Genomic DNA, 22,292 nt, shown 5'->3' with positions numbered 1-22,292 from the left:
TGGAGGAGATATTCCTGTGTCTGTTACAGTGACTTGGGGGAGGAGTCTGTGAGCAGAAAGGTTAATTTCAGCTTGTAGCTTTATTTATTTATTTATTTATTTATTTATTTATTTTTATTATATGTTTGACACCTTTCCATAGTTAATTAGGATAAAAAAGGTTCAAGGGGTATAGGAAAGTGGGTAAGACTATTATTTCCATATTGTTTCCTTCATGTTTAAAGGGGGGTAGTTTTGGAGCTTTACAGTCCAGGATTGGGCAGCCCCGAGTGTGAGAGCGAAGGAAGGTCGGGGGTTGGGGGACCCGTGCGGAAGGAAGTCACATGGTCAGCTGGGAAATAGCAACTAGGGAGCCTGCTCTTGCATGTCCACGTGGTCTGTATTTAAAAGTCCTGGACTTCCTGGCTGCCAGCTTCATCCCAATTAGCCTGAAGGTGCTGCCTTCAGATTCTGCAGTTAAGTCACTGTCGTTAATCCATGACGCATTAATATAAGACTTTGGAGACCAAATGTCTTTTCAGAGGACTCCCAAACAAACCATGTTTCAGCTGCCAGGTGACGAGTTCTTATCTCCTCACAGCTGTGGATCAAATAGTGTTCCAGAAGAAGCTCTTCGAGGCGCTGAGGAAGCATCCTTCTTATCCCAAAGTATGTATTCTTTTTTCCTGCGATTGGTTTTGCTCTCGGCATTCTGAATTTGGGAGTGGAAAGACGCTGTGTATCTATACGGAGTTGAGTGGGGCTAAGACAGCGAGTGTGAAGCTGAATTGTCTTACTGTTGTTTTTAATCTTCTCGTTAAGGTTGTAGAAGAGTTTGTGACTGGCCTGGAGTCCTACATTGAGGACAAAGATCATTTCAGGAACTGCCTTTTGTCTTGTGAGCGGCTACAGGATGAGGAGAGCAGGTGTGGAGGGGCGTGGACGCTTGCTAAGATTCTGTCACACTAGCTAAAGGCAGCAGCGATGTAGACAGCATGTGTTAATTGTTTTAGGAATTTTATTCTTGTTGATTTCTGCCTGTTTTCCTCAGAACTCAACCCTAGCCTTAAAATTATTGTTGGTCTTTTTTTTTTAAGATTTTTTTTTTTTTATTTGGAAGAATTACAATGAAGTGGATGAGGTAGGGAGGAGAGAGAGACGAAGAGGTCTTTTATCTATCCACTGGTTCATTCCGCGCATGGCCGTAGCACCTGAAGCCAGGAGTCAGAAGCTTCTTTTGGGTTTCCCACAAAGGTACTGGACCCAAGCACTTGGGTGATTCCACTGCCTTCCCAGGTGCATTAGCATGGAGCTGGATGGGAACTGGAGCAGCCAGGACTCCAACCAGCGGTCATGTGGGCCTGCAGCACCGCCGGCGACAGCTCTGCTGAACTCAACAGCGACAGCATATGCTCCAAGTGTTGCTCTTTTTTTTTTTTTTTTTAAGATTTATTTTTATTGGAGAGGCAGATCAGATTTACAGGAAGAAGGAGAAATAGACAGGAAGATCTTACCCTTACTGGTTTAATTCCCAGGTATCACCACAGCAGCTAGAGCTGAGCCAATCCAAAGCCAGGAGCCAGTAGCTTCTGGGTCCCCCACGCAGGTGCAGGGTCCCAAGGCTTTGGGCCATCTTCTGCTTTCCCAGGCCGCTGGCAGGGATCTTGATGGGAAGGAACTAGCACCTATATGGGCTCCTTGCACTTGCAGAGTGAGGATTTAGTCACTGAGCCATAATGCCAGGCCCTACTGTTAGTCTTTATGAGGCTAGAAAGTGGAATATTTTTTAGAGCCAATCTTAAGCCAGGAGCCAGGAACTCCTTTTGGCTCTCCCGTGAGGTGCAGGGTCCCACAGCTTTAGGCCATCCTCCACTCCTTTCCTAGGCCACAAGCAGGGAGCTGGATGGGAAGCTAGGCCGCTGACATTAGAACTTATTTGCCAGCATGTGTAAGGCAAGGACTTTAGTCACTGGGCTACTGCACTGGGCCCACATGTTGTGTATTTCTTAGCTAACAGGATAGACATGTCTTTGATGTATACTGTGGGGAAAAGAAAATAAAGCCGTTGAAACAAAGCAAACAAATCTCGTTTTTACAGCACAAGCACTTGTTATTCTAAGAGCCTCATCAAGCTGCTGCTGGGCATTGACATACTGCAGGTGAGCTGCACACTTTGTCGGTGGTTGTTGGGTGGGTGTGGCTGGTGGCACTGCTGAGGTGGCTGGAGTGCAGCTTGGAGGGAGTATGACTGTGGCAGCTGGACCTGTTGGGCCGAGAACATTGATACAGTGACACCTGTATGATTGGTGCTGAACAGCCCAGTACTGTGTCAGCGAGTCCCATGTGTTTCACTGGCATCTGATCGCTGGTTCTTAAGGCTGTGTCCTATGTGTTCTGAACATCTTGTGATTTTTGCTACATTCGCATCTTTTTCATTTCCCATTGAGCTTTCTAGTTGCTAAAGGGATTTGATTTTGCTCATTTCCTCCTCCTTGCTTTTAATTTATTGTGTAAATTGTATGTTGACTTCTTAAAAAGAAGTATTTGTTTAGTTATTTGTTTCGATTTGAAAGATTTACAGGAGAAAGAGGGCAGGGAAGATCTTGTATCGATTATTTACTTCCCAGTGGCTCCCATGGCTGGAGTTTGGCCAGTCCAAAGCTAGGAGCCAGGACCTCCTTCCAGCTCTCCCGTGTGAGTGCAGGCCCCCGAGGGCGTGAGCCCTCCTCCATTGTTTTCCCAGGCCATATGCAGAGAGTTGGATCAGATGTGTAGCAGCCTGGACTAGACCTGAAACCTGTATGGGATGTTAGTGCTTATAGGAGAAAGATTAGCCAGGTGAGCCATCATGCTGTTCCCATGACTTTAAGAGTTGTTATTTTTTTGTTATTGGAAAGTCATATTTACAGAGAGCAGGAGAGACTGACAGAACGGTCTTCAGTCCACTGGTTCACTCCCCTCCCCAAGTGTCTTTAAAGCCAGAGGTAAACTGATCTGAAGTCAGGAGCCAGGAGTTTCTTCCAGGTCTCCCTTGTGGGTGCAGGGTCCCAAGGCCCTGGACCATTCTCTGTTACTTTCCTAGGACACAAGCAGGGAGCTGGATGGGAAGTGGAGTAGCCGGGACATGAACCAGCGCCTGTATGAAATCCTGGTGGATGCAAGGATAGGATTTAAGTTGGTGCCAACATTTTTAACAAATATCTCAGAATAAGCACATGTAAGGGTAGTGACAGATCTTATTACTCATTCTGCATTTGTCCTCCTTTTTCTTTTTTTTTTTAAAGATTATTTTCATTGGAAAGGTGGATACACAGAGAGGAGGAGAGACAGAGAGGAAGATCTTCCGTCCGATGGTTCACTCCCCAAGCGGCTGCAACAGCTGGAGCTGAGCCAATCCAAAGCCAGGATCCAGGAGCTCTTCTGGGTCTCCCATGAGGGTGCAGGGTCCCAAGGCTTTGGGCCATCCTCAGCTGCTTTCCCAGGCCACAAGGAGGGAACTGGATGGGAAGCAGGGCCACCAGGATTAGAACCAGCACTCATATGGGATCCCAGCGTGTGCAAGGCGAGGACCTTAACCACTACGCTATTGCGCTGGGCCCCATTGCCCTCCTTTTGATTGCTGTTCATCTCTCCATGCTCATCAACCTTTGTTTTTTATTGGAAATGTTACGTTTAATTCTGTTAGGTTAATTAAATCGTTATCTCTTCCTCTGAAGAAAACTCTCTGTTCTTGCAAACTCTTTGGTCAATTTTTTTTATGGCTGTTTTATTCTGCTTGGAAGGAGCAGTGACAGACTCAGAGACCTTGCATCTTGTAGTTGACTCTTCAGGTGCTTGCATCTTCCGGGACTGGAGCAGGCCCAGCCAGGGTCTGGTTTCCGTCTGGGTCTCACACGTGCTACTGACAGAGCAATCCAGGCCTCATCTCTGCCTGCCAGGATGCATTGGAGGAAAGCCAGAACTCCAGCGTGGGGGCTGGCAGCACACGCAGGGCACTCCCCGCTGGACTAGAGTACTCTTGATAATCCTTTCAACCTTGCGTGAATGGGGCTTGCTTCAGCAGCACATATACTGACATTGAAGCCGATCAGAGATTAGGTGGCCCTTGTGCGAGGATGACAAGCAAACTTTGTGTTAGTGAATTAGTAGTGACCATATTTAATAATATTTCTAATTAGTTTATTATTTGAATTATGCTTTGAAATCAATTTTAGGGGATGTTATTGATAAGTATGTTCATAATACAGACATTATTTGTGTTGACATTATTTATTTAAAGATTTATTTATGTTTATTGGAAAATCAGATTTACAGGGAGAAGGAGAGACAGAGAGAAAGATATTCTGTCCACTGGTTCTCTCCCCAAGTGACCGCAACAGCGGAGTTGAGCCGATCTGAAGCCAGGAGCTGCTTCCGTTTCCCACACAATTACAGAGTTTCGAGGCTTTAGGCTGTCCTCAACTGCTTTCCCAGGCCACAAGCAGGGAGCAGGATGGGAAGTGGAGCAGCTGGAATACGAACTGATGCTCGTAGGCCCCTGGCACAGGTGAGGCGAGGGTTTAGCCGCTAGGTTATTTATTTAAGGTTTACTTTACTTGTGAGGAGTTACAGAGAGACTTCAATTCACTGTCCACCCCCCTAGTTGCTGCAGTGACCAGAATGGAGTGGGCTGAAACCAGGAGCCAGGTGCTCCTTCAGGATCTCCACTGGAGATGGATGTAGGCGCCCAGGGATTCAGACCATTCACTGTCTTCCCAGTGTGTAAGCCGAGAGCTAGATTGAGCACGAAGCAGTGCCCACGTGGGGTGTAGGTGATGCATGCAGAGTACCAGCCTCCTATGCCACCAGGTCAGCACTGTGACACAGCTGGCTAAGCTCCGTCTTTGGTACTGGTATCCGTATGGGCACCGGTTTGAGTCCTGGCTTCTCTGCTTCTAACCTAGCTCCCTGCTAGTGGCCTAGGAAAGCAGTGGAGAATTTCCCCGGTCCTTGAGTCTATGAACTCATATGGGAGACATGGGAGAACCTCCTAGTTCCTGGATTCATATTGGCCCTGCTCTGGCCATGGCAGCCATTTGGGGAGTGAACCAGTGGATGGAACATCTCTCTGTATCTCTCTCTATAACTTTACCTTTCAAAAAAAATTAAATGTTTAACAAAAAAGGTTTATTTATTGCATCTGAAAGACATAGTGACACAGAGAGATTGCTTCCATCCACTGTTCCATTCTCCAGATGCCTGCAGCAACTGAAGCTAGCTAGACCAGGGTGAAGTTGGAGCAGGACCTTACCTGGGTCTCCCTGTGGTGGGCAGGGTTCAGGGACGTGGGCCATTGTCTGCCAAGCCCTGTGTACTGTTAGGAAGCTTGCTTGGAAGCATCGTGTAACAGGGACTCAGACGCGGATGTGTGTAGTGGGGGAGTGACTGCTGTGCCGCACGCACCTGCCTGGGTGTCCTTCCAGTAAGAGGGTGTCAGAGGCAGCAGGGTCTCTTCGGAAAGAGAATTCTGTGCATTTTCCTGTTGTGAATTTGAGACTCTTTGCTAATCCTTTTTGTCTTCGTTTTTAGCCTGCTGTCATCAAAACCTTATTTGAAAAGTTGCCGGAATTTTTTTTTGAGAAGTAAGTAGAACTGCTGTGGTAGAGCCTAGGTACTTTGGTATATTTAAATTTCTAACGAGGTTACTGTGAAACATCACGAGTTCCTTTGAAGGGCATACCTACTGTCGTGATGGAACATTTTTAAGTGACAAAATGTTATCAAGGTGTCTTTCTTTGAAGTTTTTTTATTACTGTGACATCATAGAAAGAAGTAGCGTTGCTGAAAGAACATACTAGGTGTGTTTGCTGGGATTTCCCTAGAGGATTCACAATACAAGGTAACGGGTTGTCTCCAAGGAAGGGAACCTGTTGGCTTTAATCAGATGTTCTCTAAATAGTGTTTTTTTTTTACCACTTCAGTTTTCTACTAGTTCAAAATTACTGTGTTAGAAAAAAAATAATTAAGGGATAAACAAAAAGGTCACAAATAGCCAATTCATAAGAAAGGTGAGAGTCAAAAAGTGTAATCTTATTGGCAATTAAACACTTTAAAAAATTTATTTGTTTATTATTTGAAAGGTAGAGTTACAAAGAGAGCAACAGAGATGTTACTGTCCCCTGGCTCACTCCCCCGATGAGCACAAAGGCTGGGATTAGGCCAGGGCAAAGCCAGGAGCTGGGAGTCTCTTCTGGGTCTCCCATGTGGATGCAGGCATCCAACCATGTGGGCCAGTCTCAGCCTCAGCCTCTGTTGCTTTCCCAGGGGTCTGGATGGAAAGTGGAGCAGCCATAATGCAAAGTGGTGCTCACAGGTAATGCTGGTTTTGCAGGCAGTAGCCTCACCCACCCCAAAGACATGACTTTAAAGCAGTAAATGCACTTGTCCACTCAGAGTGACTCTTGTTTGATTTCCGTGAATAAGCTCAGTTGTGCCCATGAGCGTAGAAGTCAGTCCAGTTTTTGTGAACAACAGTGGGCTATATGTGTCCATATTTCAGGCTTTACGTTCGCTTCTGTCCTCCACGTCACGTCTCCTCATTTATGTTAGGTGGTGACGGAGCAAAAACGCAGATATGGGGTCACTGCTTAAAATATCAAAAAGTTGTCAACAGTGAGATGGTAACATTTTAAGCAAAGTGATTTTGTCTCATGTAATATAAAAAGGCAGAGTTACAGAGACATCTTCACCTGCTGGTTCATTCCTAAGATGACTGCTAAGGGGTGTTGCATGTGGGTGCAGGGCTCCAGGACCTGGGCTGTTTTCCTTTGCTTTCCCAGGCTCGTTGCTAGCTGTATTGAAAGTCGAGCTCCTGGGACTTGAACTGCTATCCCTGCGGGATGCTGCATGGCAGGCAGTGATGTAACCTGCTGTGCTGGCCTCCCATTTATTTTTGAAAAACTGGCTTTGATGTGTTCCACAGGTTTCTGTTGTTAGTAAGAGATTCTGGCTAACCCTTTCCTCCCTCTCCTCTAACCTTGCCACTCTGAACCAATGAATCCTTTCCCAGACTTTATTAGCATGTCACGGGATTTCAGAGTGTTTATGGAAGATGGAATTAAAAGATATGTTTATCTGACACAAAATTTTGTTGAAGTCTATGCCTAGTTTTTTTCATAATATGTATTCTTACAGGCTTTTTAAAGACCCCTCCACATACAAGCTTATGTGTCCTGCTGTTTTGATACCACCTGTATGTCCAGCACAGTGTCCTGTGCATTTCAGGTGTTTGGTAAACTTGAGGAGACTGAAATAGTGTGTATAGTGTGTATAGTGTGTATAGTGTGTATAGTCTTGCGGCTTGCTGTTGTGTCAGTCACATGTCTTCTCGCCTGCCTGCAGTGTGAAGGGCGACGCGCTCAGCATGCCTCGGCTCATCCTCAGCCAGCTCAAGTGGCTCGACAGAATTGTGGACAGCAAGGTAGGCTCCGACTTCACTGACTTAAAGTGCCTGTTTGCTCTACTTACCTGAACTTTCGGAATTTGTAAGGTTTTTGCTTCTTGCTAAACGAAACATTCACATCCCCTGTGGGATGTGTGTGATTTAGCCTGTGTGTAAAACACAAACACCTAGGGGCTCGGCAGCGTGGCCTAGTGGTTAAGGTCCTTGCCTTGATCCCATATGGCCGCTGGTTCTAATCCCAGCAGCTCCACTTCCTCTCTATCTCTCCTCCTCTCAGTATATCTGACTTTGTAATAAAAATAAAAATAAATCTTTAAAAAAAAACAAAAAAAACACAAACACCTAAGTTGTGCCAGCCCCCAACATTCATGTTTTTCCACTTGCTTTTTTGGCCACTAGCTGCTTTGAACTTTCATAGCTTGAGCGAGAGTTATGAGTATCTCTTAATTTCTTGAAAAAAAAAAGAACCTTATGGTTTGCAAAAAAAAAGATATGATTTTGATGAGTATTTGAAAGAAAATTGCTTTTTCAGAGTTCAGAAATCTGTGCTTATCTCTTAACAGTAGTGATACCTGCTTGCCTTCTGCCCCACAAATGTCTTCATTAAATTACATACTGAGGCGATCACAGGAAGGGATGTGATGTGCTGTTGAGCTCCCCAGTGCAGTCGAATCTGCTGTGAGCCCACAGCATAAAGCCCATTTCTCTCCAGCTCTTAAGCATTTTCTGCCAGTATTGGTAAGATATTTCAAGCCTAAGTCGTTATTTAACTGATAGAGAAGTTTTGAATCTTTTGGGGCTGGGATTTTGTGTCTCTTCTTTAAGCATGTATTCTTGAGCAACTCATGTCCTCACATTTTAAATCCACACTTGTAAAGATAAGATAAAATGCAAAAGAGACCTGTTTACATGATCTATATGCATGGATTTTTTCCTGCCTGCAATTCTTTTTAAGATTTGTTTATTTTTATTACAAAGTCAGATATACAGAGAGGAGGAGAGACAGAGAGGAAGATCTTCCGTCCGATGATTCACTCCCCAAGTGAACCGCAACAGCCCGTTCTGCACCAATCCAAAGCCTGGAACCAGGAACCTCTTCCTGGTCTCCCAAGCGGGTGCAGGGTCCCAAAGCATTGGGCCGTCCTCGACTGCTTTCCCAGGCCACAAGCAGGGAGCTGGATGGGAAGTGGAGCTGCTGGAATTACAACCAGCGCCCATATGGGATCCTGGCTTGTGCAAGGTGAGGACTTTTAGCCGCTAGGCCACTGTGCCGGGCCCTGCATGCAATTAAAAAAAAAAAAAAAAAATTTGTATTTATATTGGAAAGGTAAATTTACAGAGAAGGAGAGACAGAAAGAAATATCTTCCATTGCTGGTTCGTTCTCCGAGTGACCACAATGGCTGGAGCTGAGCTAATCCTAAGCCGGGATGCAGGAGCTTCTTCCTGGTCTCCCAGGCTGGTGCAGTGCCCCACGGCCTTGGCCGTCCTCCACTGTTTTCTCAAGCCACAGATAGGGAGTTTGATGGGAAGGGAGCAGCTGAGACACAAACTGGCTCTCATATGGGATGTTGGTGCTTGCAGGGGGAGGGTTAACTACCTGAGCCACTGCGTCAGGTCCCCTGCATGTCATCTTGTATGAAATTTTCTAGGCCTTTTACATCTGAATTAAAGGCAGTTACAGATGGAGAAGGGGAGACAGAAAGAGGTTACGTCTGCTGGTTCACCCTGCAGATGGCCAAAATAGGCAAACCGGACGTGGCTGAAGCCCTGAGCCGGAAACTTAATATGGGTTTCCCACTTGGGTACAAGGGCCCAAGCATTTAGACTGTCTTCTGCTGCTTTTCTCTGGTGCATCAGCAGCGAGCTAGACAGGAAGAGAATCAAATTGAACTGCTGTCCATATGGGATGTAGGCACTTTATGCTGCAGTTTGCTCCACTGTGCCATGACACTGGCCCTGAACTTTGGTTTTGAACTTGGCATGTGTGGTTTTCACATGTCCACAAAATACCTCGCTCTGTGCATTTGGGAATAGGTGTCCTCTCACGTGGTGTGATTCTAACCGTGTCCTCCTTTGCAGGAGCTCACCACCAGGCTCATGCAGCTGATCAGTGTTGCCCCAGCAGGCCTGCAGCACGACGTGATCACCAGTCTGCCTGAGATCCTTGGGGACTCCCAGCATGCTCCAGTGGGCAAGGAGCTCAGGTGGCTAAGTGCTCTGTCTCTCCTAGAATGCTCAAGTAGGCAAGAATCACAGCACATACAAAGCGAGGACTTCAGCTGATAGGCTACTGCGCTGGGCCCAAAAAACAGATTTTATGAACAGAGGCAGAGACAGAGACCCTCTATCACCTGGTTCACACCCAAAGTTGTCACAGTAGCTGGAGCTGAGCCGTTCAGGAGCCAGGAACTTCCTGCAAGACTCCCAAATGAGTGCAGGGGTCCAAACTTTAGCCAGCCTCTTCTGCATTTTCAGGCCGTGAGTAGAGAGCTGGATTGGAAGTGAAGCTACTGGGACACACATCTGTATGGGCTGTTGGTGTTGCAAGCACAGGGTTAGTCTGATACACTGCCATGCTGGGGCCAGAAAACTGGCGTTGTAGTTGTTTGGGCAGTAATTAGGACGGAGACGGAGAAAGAGCTCTTTGTGTGCTAGTGTAATAGCCAGGGCCAGACCACACTCAAGACGCAACTGGGAACTCTACCCAGGTACCATGTGAGTGCAGGTCTGAAGTACCTGGGGAAGCTGAATTGGAAATGGAATAGCTAAATTTAAAACCATGTAGAATACGGGTTTCCCAAGTTGGGGCTTCATGTGCTGTACAACACCAGATTGTAGTGTTTCTGTAATTTTTTTTAAGAGTTTTTACTTTTATTAGAAATGCAGATTTACAGAGAAAATGGAAGACAGATCCATTGACTTCCCACAAGCAGGTAGCTAGATGGGAAATAGAGCAACCAGGATATGAACTGGCACCTGTACAGAATCCTGGGGCATACAAGGCAAGGATTTAGCCAGTAGGCCACTGCCTGTCACCCCACATCATCATTTTTTGAGAATAAAAAAGATTTTTGTGTGCGGTGCAGTAGCCTATCAGCTAGTCTTCGCTTTGAGCGAGTTGGAATTCCATATGGGCACCGGTTCTTCCCATCAGCCCTGCTTCCCATCCAGATCCCTGCTTATAGCCTAGGGAAGCAATCATGGACGGCCCAAAGCCTTGAGACCTTACACCCGTGTGAAAAACCCAGGGGATGCTCTGGGCTCCTGGCTTCAGATCGGCTCAGCTCCGACCATTGCGGCCACTTGGGAAGTGAATCATTGAACAGAAGACCTTTCTCTCTGTCTCTCCTCCTCTCTGTGTATCTTTCTAACAAAAACCAATCTTTAAAAAAACTATTTTTCATGACACATACTATGAGCAGTGTTCAGGTGTTTGCTTGTTTTGATTTAATATTTATTTGAGACGCAGTTAAAGGCAGAGGAAATGATCTTGGATCTGCTGGTTCCCTTCTCAGATGACACAACTGAGCCAGACCGAGAAAAGGAACCAGGGTCTTTATCCTGGTCCCCTGCCCAAGCATTTGGGCTGTCTTCCACTGCTTTCTCAGTTGCACCAGCAGCTGTATCAAACGCTGGTGTTGTAGTTGGTAGATTAACCAGATCCACCACAATGTGTGCCCCTGAACTGTAGTTTCATAGGAACCCAGCTGGTCTTGTGTATTGCTATGTTCTGCATCCTTGAATTCACCTAACCATGAATTGGAAAAACATTGTATTAAACACATTGAGGTATTTTTCTCTTGTTAATCCCCAGAAGTTGGGTGTAGCCAATGTTATATAGATATGTATGTGTATATATTTAAGTATTTATTTTTATTATAAAGGTAGATTTACAGAGAGAAGTAGAGATACAGAGAAAGATCTTCCATCTACTAACTGACTCCCCAAGTGGCCGCAGTGGCCAAGGCAAGCTGATCCGAAGCTAGGAGCCACCTCTGGATCTCTACATGGGTGCAGGGTCCCAAGACATTGGGTCATCCTCTACTGCTTTGCCAGGCCACAAGCAGGGAGGTGGTTAGGATCCATAAGGGATCCCGGTGCTTGCAAGGGGAGGGTTAGCCAGTCGAGCCATTGCACTAGGGCCTTGTTGCATTTTCATTGAATTAATTAATGTGAGCAAGCTAGAAATGGTTGAAAGTAGATGAGAGGGTGTGCATGCACTCTGTGCACGGTCTGTGCATGTCGTGATGCTTTAGAGGAAGCCCGGGGCAGGCTGCTGCAGGCGCTGAGGTCAGCTGTGTTGAGAACAGGTAACAAGGTTTGTCTCTTTGACCCATTCACAGTGACTTGCTGGTGGAGAACACTCGGCTGACTGTCCCGATCCTGGATGTTCTGTCCAGTCTCCGGCTAGATGCAGACCTGCTGTGTAAGGTGGGACAGGCGCTTCTCCAGATACAGCTCAGGGCAGCCGTTGCCTAGGGAGCAGCCAGAGTGATTCCATTTTAAAATGATATGGAAGGACATTTGGTCATGGCTTTCTTTTCACTGAGTTTCGGTTACTATTGTTTGTAGGTAGGCTGAGTGTTTACTGTCCTTCATCGGAGTGACCCGTTTTAGGCCTCCTGTAATCAGTTGGAAGTTAGGACTCCAAAACACAAGGTGGAAACACTGTTTTTGTATTTGTCACCCATCTGAAGAAACTTTGATATTAAAAATGGAAAGTTTTTAATTTGGGGCAGAATGAAAAGATTTTTTTTTCATAAATTACAGATTGGAAAATTGAGAGTAATGTGTTTTTTGTTTTGTTTTGTTTGCTTTTTATTCAATATGTCGTTGAGGTCGTGATATGACCATATTACAGACGTGTACATGGGTATTTTTAGGTTCGCCAGCTGGTGATGAATAAACTGTTATCTGTCACTTTTGAAGATTTACCTGTGATAATCAAGTTCATCCTTCATTCTGTAACATCCAACAATGCCCTTGAGGTATGCTGATATTCCCACTAAACCTAGAGACAGATTTCTCAAAAATTATTTAACTTGGTAGTCCCCAGTTGCTGTTTTCTGCCCACACACTGATGATCATGACTAGCCCGGGTAGCATCCCAGAAAGAGAGTGGTGCTTCTATGCAAGTTGCTTCAGGCGATGTTTTCCGTTTCCTTTCGGTACCATAGGAAAGTCTGGAATTATGTTAACCATTCTCATCAACTCTTTGTCAGAATGCCTTGCCAACATTTGAAACCTTTTCTTCTTCAGTCCTTGAGGATGATGTTGGACTTCTGTTGAGAATCAACTACCATCTGCTGTGAATGACAGCACATTGCTAACGCTTGTGTCCACAGGTCATCTCCGAGCTCCGGGACAAGCTGGACGTGCAGCACTGTATCTTGCCCTCCTTCTTTCAGCCTCCACAAGTCAGGTTGAAAACCAAAGGTCCAGCCAGGTATGGTGCTTTTTGACAGTTGGGAGCATTTTTGTCTCCTGGGTTGGGAAAGCTTTCTGACATTTATCCTGGAATCAGAATGGAGAAAGCTTAGCACTTGAATCTGGAAATTTTTTGTTTTTAAAGATTTATGTATTTTTGTTGGAAAGGCAGATTTACAGAGAGCAGGAGAGACAGAGAGAAAGATCATATGTCTGCTGGTTCATTTCCCAAGTGACCGCTTCTTCTGGGACTCCCAGGTGACTTCACGGTCCCAAGAACTTGGACCATGCTCTACTGCTTTCTCAAGCCACGAACAGGGAGCTGGATGGGAAGTGGAGCAGCCCAGACTAGAACTGGTGCCCATGTGAGATTCCGGAGGGTTCAAGAACGATGATTTATCTACTGAGTGATCATGCCAGGCTCTGAAGCTATAAATTCTGATAGTGTCATTATATTCATGTACCATATTGTGCAGCATTATATCGTGGCTGTATTTGTATTTTTTTTTAAATCATTTTATGATACAGTTCCATAGACCCTGGACTTTCCTTTACCCCTCTCCCCAAATCCACTCCCTACCCCCACTGAGTTCCCCTATATTATTACAGCAATACAGTTCTTCCTAAACAGTCATATGTCCATAACTATGGGCATGGACAATGGCAGAATCCAGCATCCTATTTTCAAGATACAGTTAACAGTTTCATTGCGAGTCCATCTTTGATCTGGAAGTAGAGATGCATACTGCATTGTAGCCTCACGTCTGGATATGATAGTTTCCATTACAGTTACTATACATCCCCTTAAATGAAAAGCCACAAAACAAAATTAACAGCAGGAAGAAAAAAAGAGGTTAACAATACCATGAAGTTAAATAACATGGTAATGAATGACTAATGTGTCACTGAAGAAATGAAAAAGAAAATCGAGAATTTTTTTTTTTTAAGAAAAAGATTTATTTATTTTGATTGGAAAGGCAAATATACAGAGAGGAGGAGAGACAGAGGAAAAGCTTTCATCCAATGATTCACTCCCCAAGTGACCGCAGTGGCCGTTGCTGCACCGATCCAAAGCCAGGAGCCAGGAACTTCCTCCAGGCGTCCCATGAGGGTGCATGGTCCCAAGGCTTTGGGCCGTCCTCCACTGCTTTCCCAGGCCACAAGGAGGAAGCTGGATGGGAAGCAGGGCCTGCTGGGATTAGAACCGGTCCCATATGGGATCCTGGTGCATTCAAGGAGAAGACTTTAGCTGCTAGGCCACTGTGCCGAGCCCAATCAAGAACCTTCTTAAAGAAAATGATGCTACTGTATGATCTATGAGTCAGTGAAGAATTTAATGAGTAAGAAAGTGTTTTTGAAGAAGTGAAACTAAAACCGAAAACATCGAAATCCTTGAGGCCTGGTGCCGTAGCCTAGCAGCTAAAGTCCTCTCCTTGAATGCATGGGATCCCATATGAGCACTGGTTCTAATGCTGGCAGCCCCACTTCCCATCCAGCTCCCTGCTTGTGGCCTGGGAAAGCAGTCGAGGACAGCCCAAAGCCTTGGGAATCTGCACCCGTGTGGGAGACCTGGAGGAAGTTCCTGGCTCCTGGCTCCAGATCGGCACAGCACCAGCTGTTGTGGTCACTTGGGGAGTGAGTCATGGGATGGAAGATCTTTCTCTCTTTCCCCCCTCCTCTCTATATCTGACTTTCCAGTAAAACAAACAGACAAACAAAAAAATTCATGAGTATAGTTTCTGCTGATCTTTGTTAGTGATATCTGTCTCCTTGTAATTTCTAAGGTTACCAGCTCAATCCCAGAAATACTCTGGCACTAGTTAATACTCGCCTTTTTGTCTGTGATATTGTGACTTGCTCCAGGGCGCATGGCTGCGAAGCAGGAATGCAGATCTTCTAAGTTCTTTCTTGTCATGTTGACGGTACATTTTTTTTGTCTGCTGCTTGTAGTTTTTCACAAAGTCAAGAAAGCGGTTGTCAGAACTATGTCGTGCTCCTCTTCGATGTAATAAAGTCCTCTGTGAGATATGAGAAGGTCGTTTCAGACGCCTGGATTAAGGTGAGTGAGCTTTAGGCCGGGAGGGTCAGGGAGTAGGTGGGTGGCAGTTGGTGTGTAGATTGAAGTAAAGTCATTCATTTGGAAGAGTCGGTGACAAGTGATAATTGCACAGGGCAGATTGACTGTCAAATGGGAGAAAAAGGTGCATGAACAAGGTGAACTGTGTGCCCCTTTGTGCATTCTAACTGTGTGACCTTTGCTTTTCAGGCAATTGAAAATGTTTCCTCGGAGTCTGAACACAAGGTATGTGGTACCATGAGCCTTAACTGTCCCAGGCTTTAAAGTAGTGACCTTGCCTAGGCTAACTCTCCTCTTGTCATCCAGTCAACCTCCTCGGCGTTCTGTGTGTTCTTTAATAATGCCAGTTGATGGTGGGTGCTTGGTTCTGGACAACATGCCTGTGGCCCACGCTCAAATGCCTGGGTTTAAGTTCCAGTTCTACCTTTTGGTAACATGCAGGTGATGGCACAAGGAGTTGGCTCTCTGCCACCTCTGGAGGAGACCTGGATTGAGTCCCACACTCTGTGTTCTGCTTAACTTGTCTTAGGTAGTAGATGGGCTATCTATTTCTGGAGTTAAAATAAGGGCTAGCCTTCGCCGGTTCTAATCCCGGCAGCTCTACTTCCCATCCAGCTCCCTGCTTGTGGCCTGGGAAAGCAGTCGAGGACGGCCCAATGCTTTGGGACCCTGCACCCGTGTGGGAGACCCGGAAGAGGTTCCTGGTTCCCGGCTTCGGATCGGCGCGCACTGGCCATTGTGGCTCACTTGGGGAGTGAATCATCGGATGGAAGATCTTCCTCTCTGTCTCTCCTCCTCCTCTCTGTATATCTGACTTTGTAATTAAATAAATAAATCTTCAAAAAAAATATTAAAAAAAAATAAGGGCTTGCCTTGTGGTGCCGTGGGCTGAGCCTCAAAGCTGGCATACCATGCAGGGGCGAGTTTGAATCTCTGTTGTTCCACTTCAATACAGTTCTCTTCTTATGTGCCTAAGAGAACAGGAGATGACCTAAAAGCAAATGGGCTACTTTAGCTGCATGTTTTACAGATCTGTAGTTTCTGTATAAATAACTATATTCTGACTTTTTTATTTTGTCCATTCTCCATTCATAATATGTGCCTGCTTCTATGTTCTATTCATTGTTATTTTAAAAAAATGTATTTCTTTATTTGAGCGAGTTATATAGAGGGAGGAGAGACAAAGTGAGGAACTATTTCATCTGCTGAGATGCTCAGGTCTAGGCCAGGCTCAAAGCAGGACCCAAGAGCTGCTGTTTGTGTTACATGTATTGAATGTTAAACTCTCTCTTGTTGTGTCTTTATTGACGACAGACTTTCGACCTGGCCATGCTCATCATCATCTATAGCAGCAATACTCAGGCAAAGAAGAGCATCGAAAGGGTGCTGCGGAGCAAGATCCGCCTGGGCTGCTTTCAGGAGGATCTGCTGCAGAGCACCTTCTACATTCATCACTTGGTAAGTGTCTGAGGACTCAGCACCCATCTGAAAGATAAAGAGAGGTCATTTTATCGCAGCTCTGGTATGTACTGAGCTTAGTGTATTTCAAAACATCAGCAGTAGTATTTAGCATTACTGAGATTTTGTGATATTAATAAAGCAATGACAATGGGCAGACCTGAAGGCAGGATTCAGGAGCTTGTTTCAGGTCTCCCACGCAGGTGCTGGGTCCAAAGACTTTGGGTTGTCCTCAACTGCTTTCCCAGGCCACAGCCAGGGAGCTGGATGGGAAGTAGAGTAGTTGGGACCCCAGCTAGCATCCACATGGGATCCCAGCACATGCAAGACAAGGATTTAGTTATTCGTCCTTCGTACTGGGCCCAGTACCAACATGAACTTTAAAAATGAAAAACTGGGGGAGTGAAACATCGAATGGTAGATCTTCCTTTCTGTCTCTCCTCCTCTCTGTATATCCGGCTTTCCAATAATAATAAATCTTCAAAAAAAAATGAAAAACTGTTCACTTGAAGTGCAGAGTTACAGAGAGAGGGGGAGAGAAATCTTGCAGCTGTAGATGGTGCTCCCCAAATGCTGTGACAGTGGCAGTTGGAGCAGGCCATGCTGAAGCCAGGAGTCTGCAACTTCATGTTGATCTCTCGTGTGGGTGACAAGGGCCATCGTACCATAGCAGGGAACAGAGTCAGAGCCCCTGGCGCTGTAACCAGCGCGTTATGGAGTGGTGCAGGCGAAGGCTCTACCCTCTGCCACAGCATTGGCTTTGCTCTGTTGTCTTGCTGATGTTCGTGTGAAGCAGGTTACTGTGTGTTGTACCTCACAGGCTGACTGCAGCTTCCCCAGGGAGGCAGCGTGAGTGGGTGAGGACAGCGAGATTCTTACTACACGTTGGGCAAATGGGGAACAGTTTTATTCACAAAGTTAAGTTATTTGAAAGTAACTTAACTTTCAAGGTTAATTGCTACTCAAATGTGGAACCCTCTTGATACGGAGAGAAACTCAAAATGATGGATTTTTCTGAGTAAAACAAATCTCATCATTCCTGAACTTAAAATGGGATTTGGGGAGAACTTTGGCATAGCACAGAAAATGTTTGCTTCATTGGCACCCGTGGTTGCTGGGAAACCATAGGCTTTGCAAGAACTACATTGTCCAGAACTTTCCTCTTTTTCTTCTTCCCCTCCAGGTTCTTATGGATGCTGGCTCATCCATTCTGTCACTGGCTCAGAGTTTGTTTCACTCCCAAGAACAGAGCATAATTTCTTTTGGCAGTCTGCTCTACAAATATATATTTAAGTTCTTTGACACTTACTACCAGCAGGTATGTTGAAGTATTTATTTTCGAAAGGAAATGTAGAATGGAAAAGAACTGCAGTTCCACGTGAATTAAATAAATTCCAATGTTTGTTATTGGCTGGAAGGCACTGCTGAGGGAAGAATTCTCAAGTGGGCCTGGGAATGCTGTCTTGTCTTGGAGTTGATCAAATCAACTGGTAACTCTATTCTGAGTTCTAAGATTTTGTGAGTCTAAGGTTAAGGTGCAGATCCAGGTTATTTCAAATAGACACTTTCTTCAGAGACTGCTGAATTTTAAGATAAATTTTAAGTTTTATTTATTTATCAAAAAGTCAGGTATACAGAGAGAAAATCTTCCATATGCTGGTTCATTTCCCAAATTGCCACAGTGGCCAGAATGAAGCCGATCTGAAGTCGGGAGCCAGGAGTGTTTTCAGGTTTCTCACACTTGCTAGGTCCCAAGCACTTCTAGCATGCTGTGCTGCTTCCCAGTCACAAACAGGGAGCCGGATCAGAGCGTAACAGCCAGAACAGGAGCTGGTGCTTATATGGAAGGCCAGTGCTTGTTGGCTTAGGATCAGCAGTTGAAACATTGCACTGGCCCCCTTGTGGTTTGCATAATGCTGGAATAGTGGTAAAAGTTAGCTGTAAATAATCAAATTTTGATTGATGTGGTACTTGTTCTGTAGAAAAAAAAAATGTGATGAAAAATAAATAAGAATGATTGTGGGCTTACCCTTATTCCTGTTCATATGAGACTTAAATGGAAAGCGTGTGTCCACGATGAAGGCTGTACTTTGGAAAGTTACTGTGAGAGCAGGTGGGGAACAAAGTGCTTTATTTTGTATTTTTATCAGTATGGTATCTGTCATTAATAGTGTCAAAAGATATTTGAATAAAACTTTTACAAGTGAAAAGTTTAAGTATTGTTGAAACTGAATAGAGCAGTGCATAATGCTACCTTGAATTTGCTATGAATCTGAAGCGGACAAGAGGAAGCAAGAAAGAAGGGTGTCCAGGACAGTTTTGAATCCTCTTCATGTCTTACTTGTAAGCTTGCAAATCTGACTTGTACTGCAGAGAAAACCTGTACAGCCTTTCTCTCCTTCAGTGATACTGTTTCAAGAAATTTTAATAGATTAAGTTCAGCCACAACTTAAAAAGTAAACTTCAACCTGAGTGGGTAAAAACAGAAGGAGGATAACTATGTCAGGACACAGAAGCAGGAGAGTTTAGCCGACTGTTATGGGTAAGTTATGAGCATCGGTCAGAACTGGGGGTCGGTCAGTGACGTGGCATCGACCTGAGCCTCCTGGAGCTGCTCAGACGGTGAGGATTCAAACAGCCCCATGCATGACGCGTTCTAGATTGGCCTGTGTGCTTCCTACTTCTGCTCTAGGAAGTCGTTGGTGCCCTGGTGACCCATATCTGCAGTGGCAATGAAGCAGAAGTTGACGCTGCGTTGGACGCCCTCCTCGACTTGATAGCAGTGAACCTATCGGCAATGAGGCTGAACGCTATCTTTATCAAGGTGATTGCTGGGTGTTGAGTAATGTGCTTTCTGTGTGTGTCTGAGCTTCGTGATGCCAGTTACTGATTTTGCACTGTTTGGATGTTGAGCACTATACTTGGTGGGAGGGCTGGGTTGGAGTTCATGGGCAAGTAATACAAAACTCATCCTGTATAATAAGGTATTTAACAGTGTTTTAAATCTATGTTCCGGGCCTGGCGCAGTAGCCTAGCAGCTAAAGTCCTCTCCTTGAACTAGCCCAGGGATCTGATATGGTTGCCGGTTCTAGTCATGGCGGCCCCACTTCCCATCCAGCTCCCTGCTTGTGGCCTGGGAAAATAGTCGAGGACAGCCCAAAGCCTTGGGACCATGTGCCTGCGTGGGAGACCCAGAGGAGCACCTGGCTCCTAGCTTCGGATTGGCTCAGTACCGGCCGTTGAGGTCACTTGGGGAGTGAATCATAGGACGGAAGATCTTCCTCTCTGTCTCTCCTCCTCTCTGTATATCTGATTTTGCAATAAAAATAAACAATAAAATCTTAAAAAAAGAATATTAATCCTTAAAAAAATCTGTGTTCCATGTTTTGTTTGGGAAACTGTGGAAAGATTGATTCTTTTACTGATAAGTAGTAAGACACAAAAGCAGATTTACTGTAGTAAAGATAAATGTATTAGGAATAACAGCAGGGATAATTAAATTGTGTTTGAAAAGCTGAAGAAGTGTTCAAAAAAGTAGCACTTAAGTGATGCTTTCAGGCTGGGGTGATTGCTGAGAGAAAAGTGGAGGTGCATCCTGGCACAGACCACCAGAGCAGAATCAGGCTGGTGGCCACGTGCGCCAGTGGGAGGAAGGGGAGAGAGGAAGCGCTAAGAAGACGTAAGAATGGAATAGATTGTGAAGTCCCAACTCCCACACTATTTTCTTTCTTTTTTTTTTTAAAGATTTATTTATTTTTATTGCAAAGTCAAATATAGAAAGAGGAGGAGAGACAGAGAGGAAGATCTTCCATCCGATGATTCACTCTCCAAGTGAGCCGCAACTGGCCGGTGCGCGCTGATCTGATACCGGGAACCCAGAACCTCTTCCGGGTCTCCCACGTGGATGCAGGGTCCCAAAGCATTGGGCCGTCCTCAACTGCTTTCCCAGGCCACAAGCAGGGAGCTGGATGGGAAGTGGAGCTGCCGGGACTAGAACCGGTGCCCATATGGGATCCCGGCGTGTTCAAGACGAGGACTTTAGCCACTAGGCCACACTGCCGAGCCCCCCCCCACACTATTTTCAATTTCATTTATTTTTAAAGATTCAAAAAAAAATTTTTTATAGTATTGTTTATTTTTGTTACAAAGTCAGATACACAGACAGGAGGAGAGAGAGAGGAAGATCTTCCATCCTATGATTCACGTCCCCAAGTGACTGCAACAACTGGAGCTAAGCCTATCCAAAACCAGGAGCCAGGAGCTTCTTTCAGGTGTCCTACGTGGGTGCAGGGTCCCAAGGCATTGGACCGTTTTTGAGTGCTTTTCCAGGCTGCAACCAGGGAGTTGGATGGGAAGCGAGGCTGACGGGATTAGCACTGGCACCCATATGGGATCCCAGCTGGTAAAGGCGGACTTTAGCTGCCAGGTCATCATACTGGGACCAAGATGTGTTAATTTTTTTGAAAGAGGAAAGTCAAGGAGACATCTTCTACCCATTGCTGCATTCCTCTAGGTGGCTACAACAGCCATGCCTGAAGCAGGCACAAAGCTGGAGTCTGGGGTTTTCTTTCTTTTTCTTTTTTTTAAAGATTTATTTATTTTATTACAGTCAGATATACACAGAGGAGGAGAGACAGAGAGGAAGATCCTCCGTCCGATGTTTCACTCCCCAAGTGAGCCGCAACGGGCCGGTGCGTGCCGATCCGATGCCGGGTCCAGGAACCTCCTCCAGGTCTTCCACGCGGGTGCAGTGTCCCAAAGTCTTGGGCTGTCCTCGACCGCCCTCCCAGTCCACAAGCAGGGAGCTGGATGGGAAGTGGAGCTGCCGGGACCAGAACCGGCACCCAGATGGGATCCCGGGGCGTTCAAGGGGAGAACTTTAGCCGCTAGGCCACGCCGCCGGGCCCGAGTCTGGGGTTTTCATTGGGATCTCCCACATGGGTGGCAGAGGCCCAAACACTCGGTCTGTCTTCTGCTTTTTCTAGGCTGTTGGCTGGGAGCTGGGTTGGAAGTGGAGGCAGTGGAACTGATGCTCATGGGATGCTGTCATTGCAACTGGTGTCTATATCTCAGCTGGCGCCTCAGCTGCATGTTAGAAACCGTTGGGATTGTTGCAGATTGTTCAAGGGAGGTGACCTAATGAATCTGTACCTTGAAAGATAATTCTAGGTTGTGTGTTGTTGGATTGGAGACCATGAAAATCGTCCAAGGGAGTCAGAGTAAGGGACAAAATTAGAGTCATCGGGATAGAGAAGAAATGATGACGGGAGAAACAGGATGGTATCAGAATTAACCTGGGGCCCTATACAGTGGCTCAGTTGGCTAGTAACCCAGTTCAAGCACCGGGATTCCATATGAGTGCCAGTTCATGTCCCAGCTGCTCTGCTTCCCATCCAGCTCCCTGCTGATGACCTGGGAAAGCAGAGAACAATGGTCCAAACCATGGAACCCTGCGTCCCTGTGGGAGACTTAGAAGAAGCTCCTGGCTTTGAATTGGCTCAGCTCTGGCTGTTGTGGCCATTGGGTAGTTAACCAGCAGACTGAAGATATTTCTGTCTCTCCTTCTCTATGTGGGTCTCCTTTTTCAATACAAATAGAATATATTTTTATAAATTAGCCTGTCAAGATTTTATAGGAATGAGAGTCAACAACCAAGTTCAGGTTTCTCATCTTTGAGTGCTAGTGGGTTTGTTGTGATGTTTTCTGAGTTTACAAAAACAGCCTGGAGCTCGTGTTGTAATTTCATATGGGAACATATGTATGTGAGTGGGTGAGGAGGGTTGGGAAATTGCAGGTTCTTGCTGAATGAGTACATGCAGTGTGGGATTGGGTATGGGGATTCGTAGCCCTTTAGGTGTGAGCACAGGTGAGGCAGAAGGTGATAGAGGCCTAAGAGCTCTGAAATGGTG

At 45.7% G+C, this 22,292-nt stretch overlaps 1 protein-coding gene across 5 annotated transcripts in view; it reads left to right on the top strand.

Annotated features, from left to right (window-relative positions):
- FANCD2 (FA complementation group D2) overlaps positions 1-22,292 on the top strand; it is a 96,068-nt gene that overhangs the window by 38,472 nt on the left and 35,304 nt on the right. For all 5 annotated transcript variants that reach the window (XM_058678441.1, XM_058678439.1, XM_012925912.3 and 2 more), the window contains exons 4-17: positions 581-648; positions 802-905; positions 2,078-2,138; positions 5,548-5,600; positions 7,360-7,438; positions 9,501-9,625; positions 11,765-11,852; positions 12,305-12,409; positions 12,767-12,867; positions 14,799-14,907; positions 15,115-15,150; positions 16,240-16,383; positions 17,567-17,701; positions 19,076-19,207. In XM_058678441.1, the coding sequence (XP_058534424.1) occupies positions 581-648; positions 802-905; positions 2,078-2,138; positions 5,548-5,600; positions 7,360-7,438; positions 9,501-9,625; positions 11,765-11,852; positions 12,305-12,409; positions 12,767-12,867; positions 14,799-14,907; positions 15,115-15,150; positions 16,240-16,383; positions 17,567-17,701; positions 19,076-19,207 (1,340 nt within the window). The remainder of the gene's footprint in view (positions 1-580; positions 649-801; positions 906-2,077; positions 2,139-5,547; positions 5,601-7,359; positions 7,439-9,500; positions 9,626-11,764; positions 11,853-12,304; positions 12,410-12,766; positions 12,868-14,798; positions 14,908-15,114; positions 15,151-16,239; positions 16,384-17,566; positions 17,702-19,075; positions 19,208-22,292) is intronic.

This window comes from Ochotona princeps, chromosome 21 (assembly GCF_030435755.1).
Source record: "Ochotona princeps isolate mOchPri1 chromosome 21, mOchPri1.hap1, whole genome shotgun sequence".
In the NCBI taxonomy this organism is placed as follows: Eukaryota; Metazoa; Chordata; class Mammalia; order Lagomorpha; family Ochotonidae; genus Ochotona; species Ochotona princeps.
Note: the sequence above shows the minus strand (reverse complement) of the source record. Positions and strands in the feature narration are given on the sequence as shown.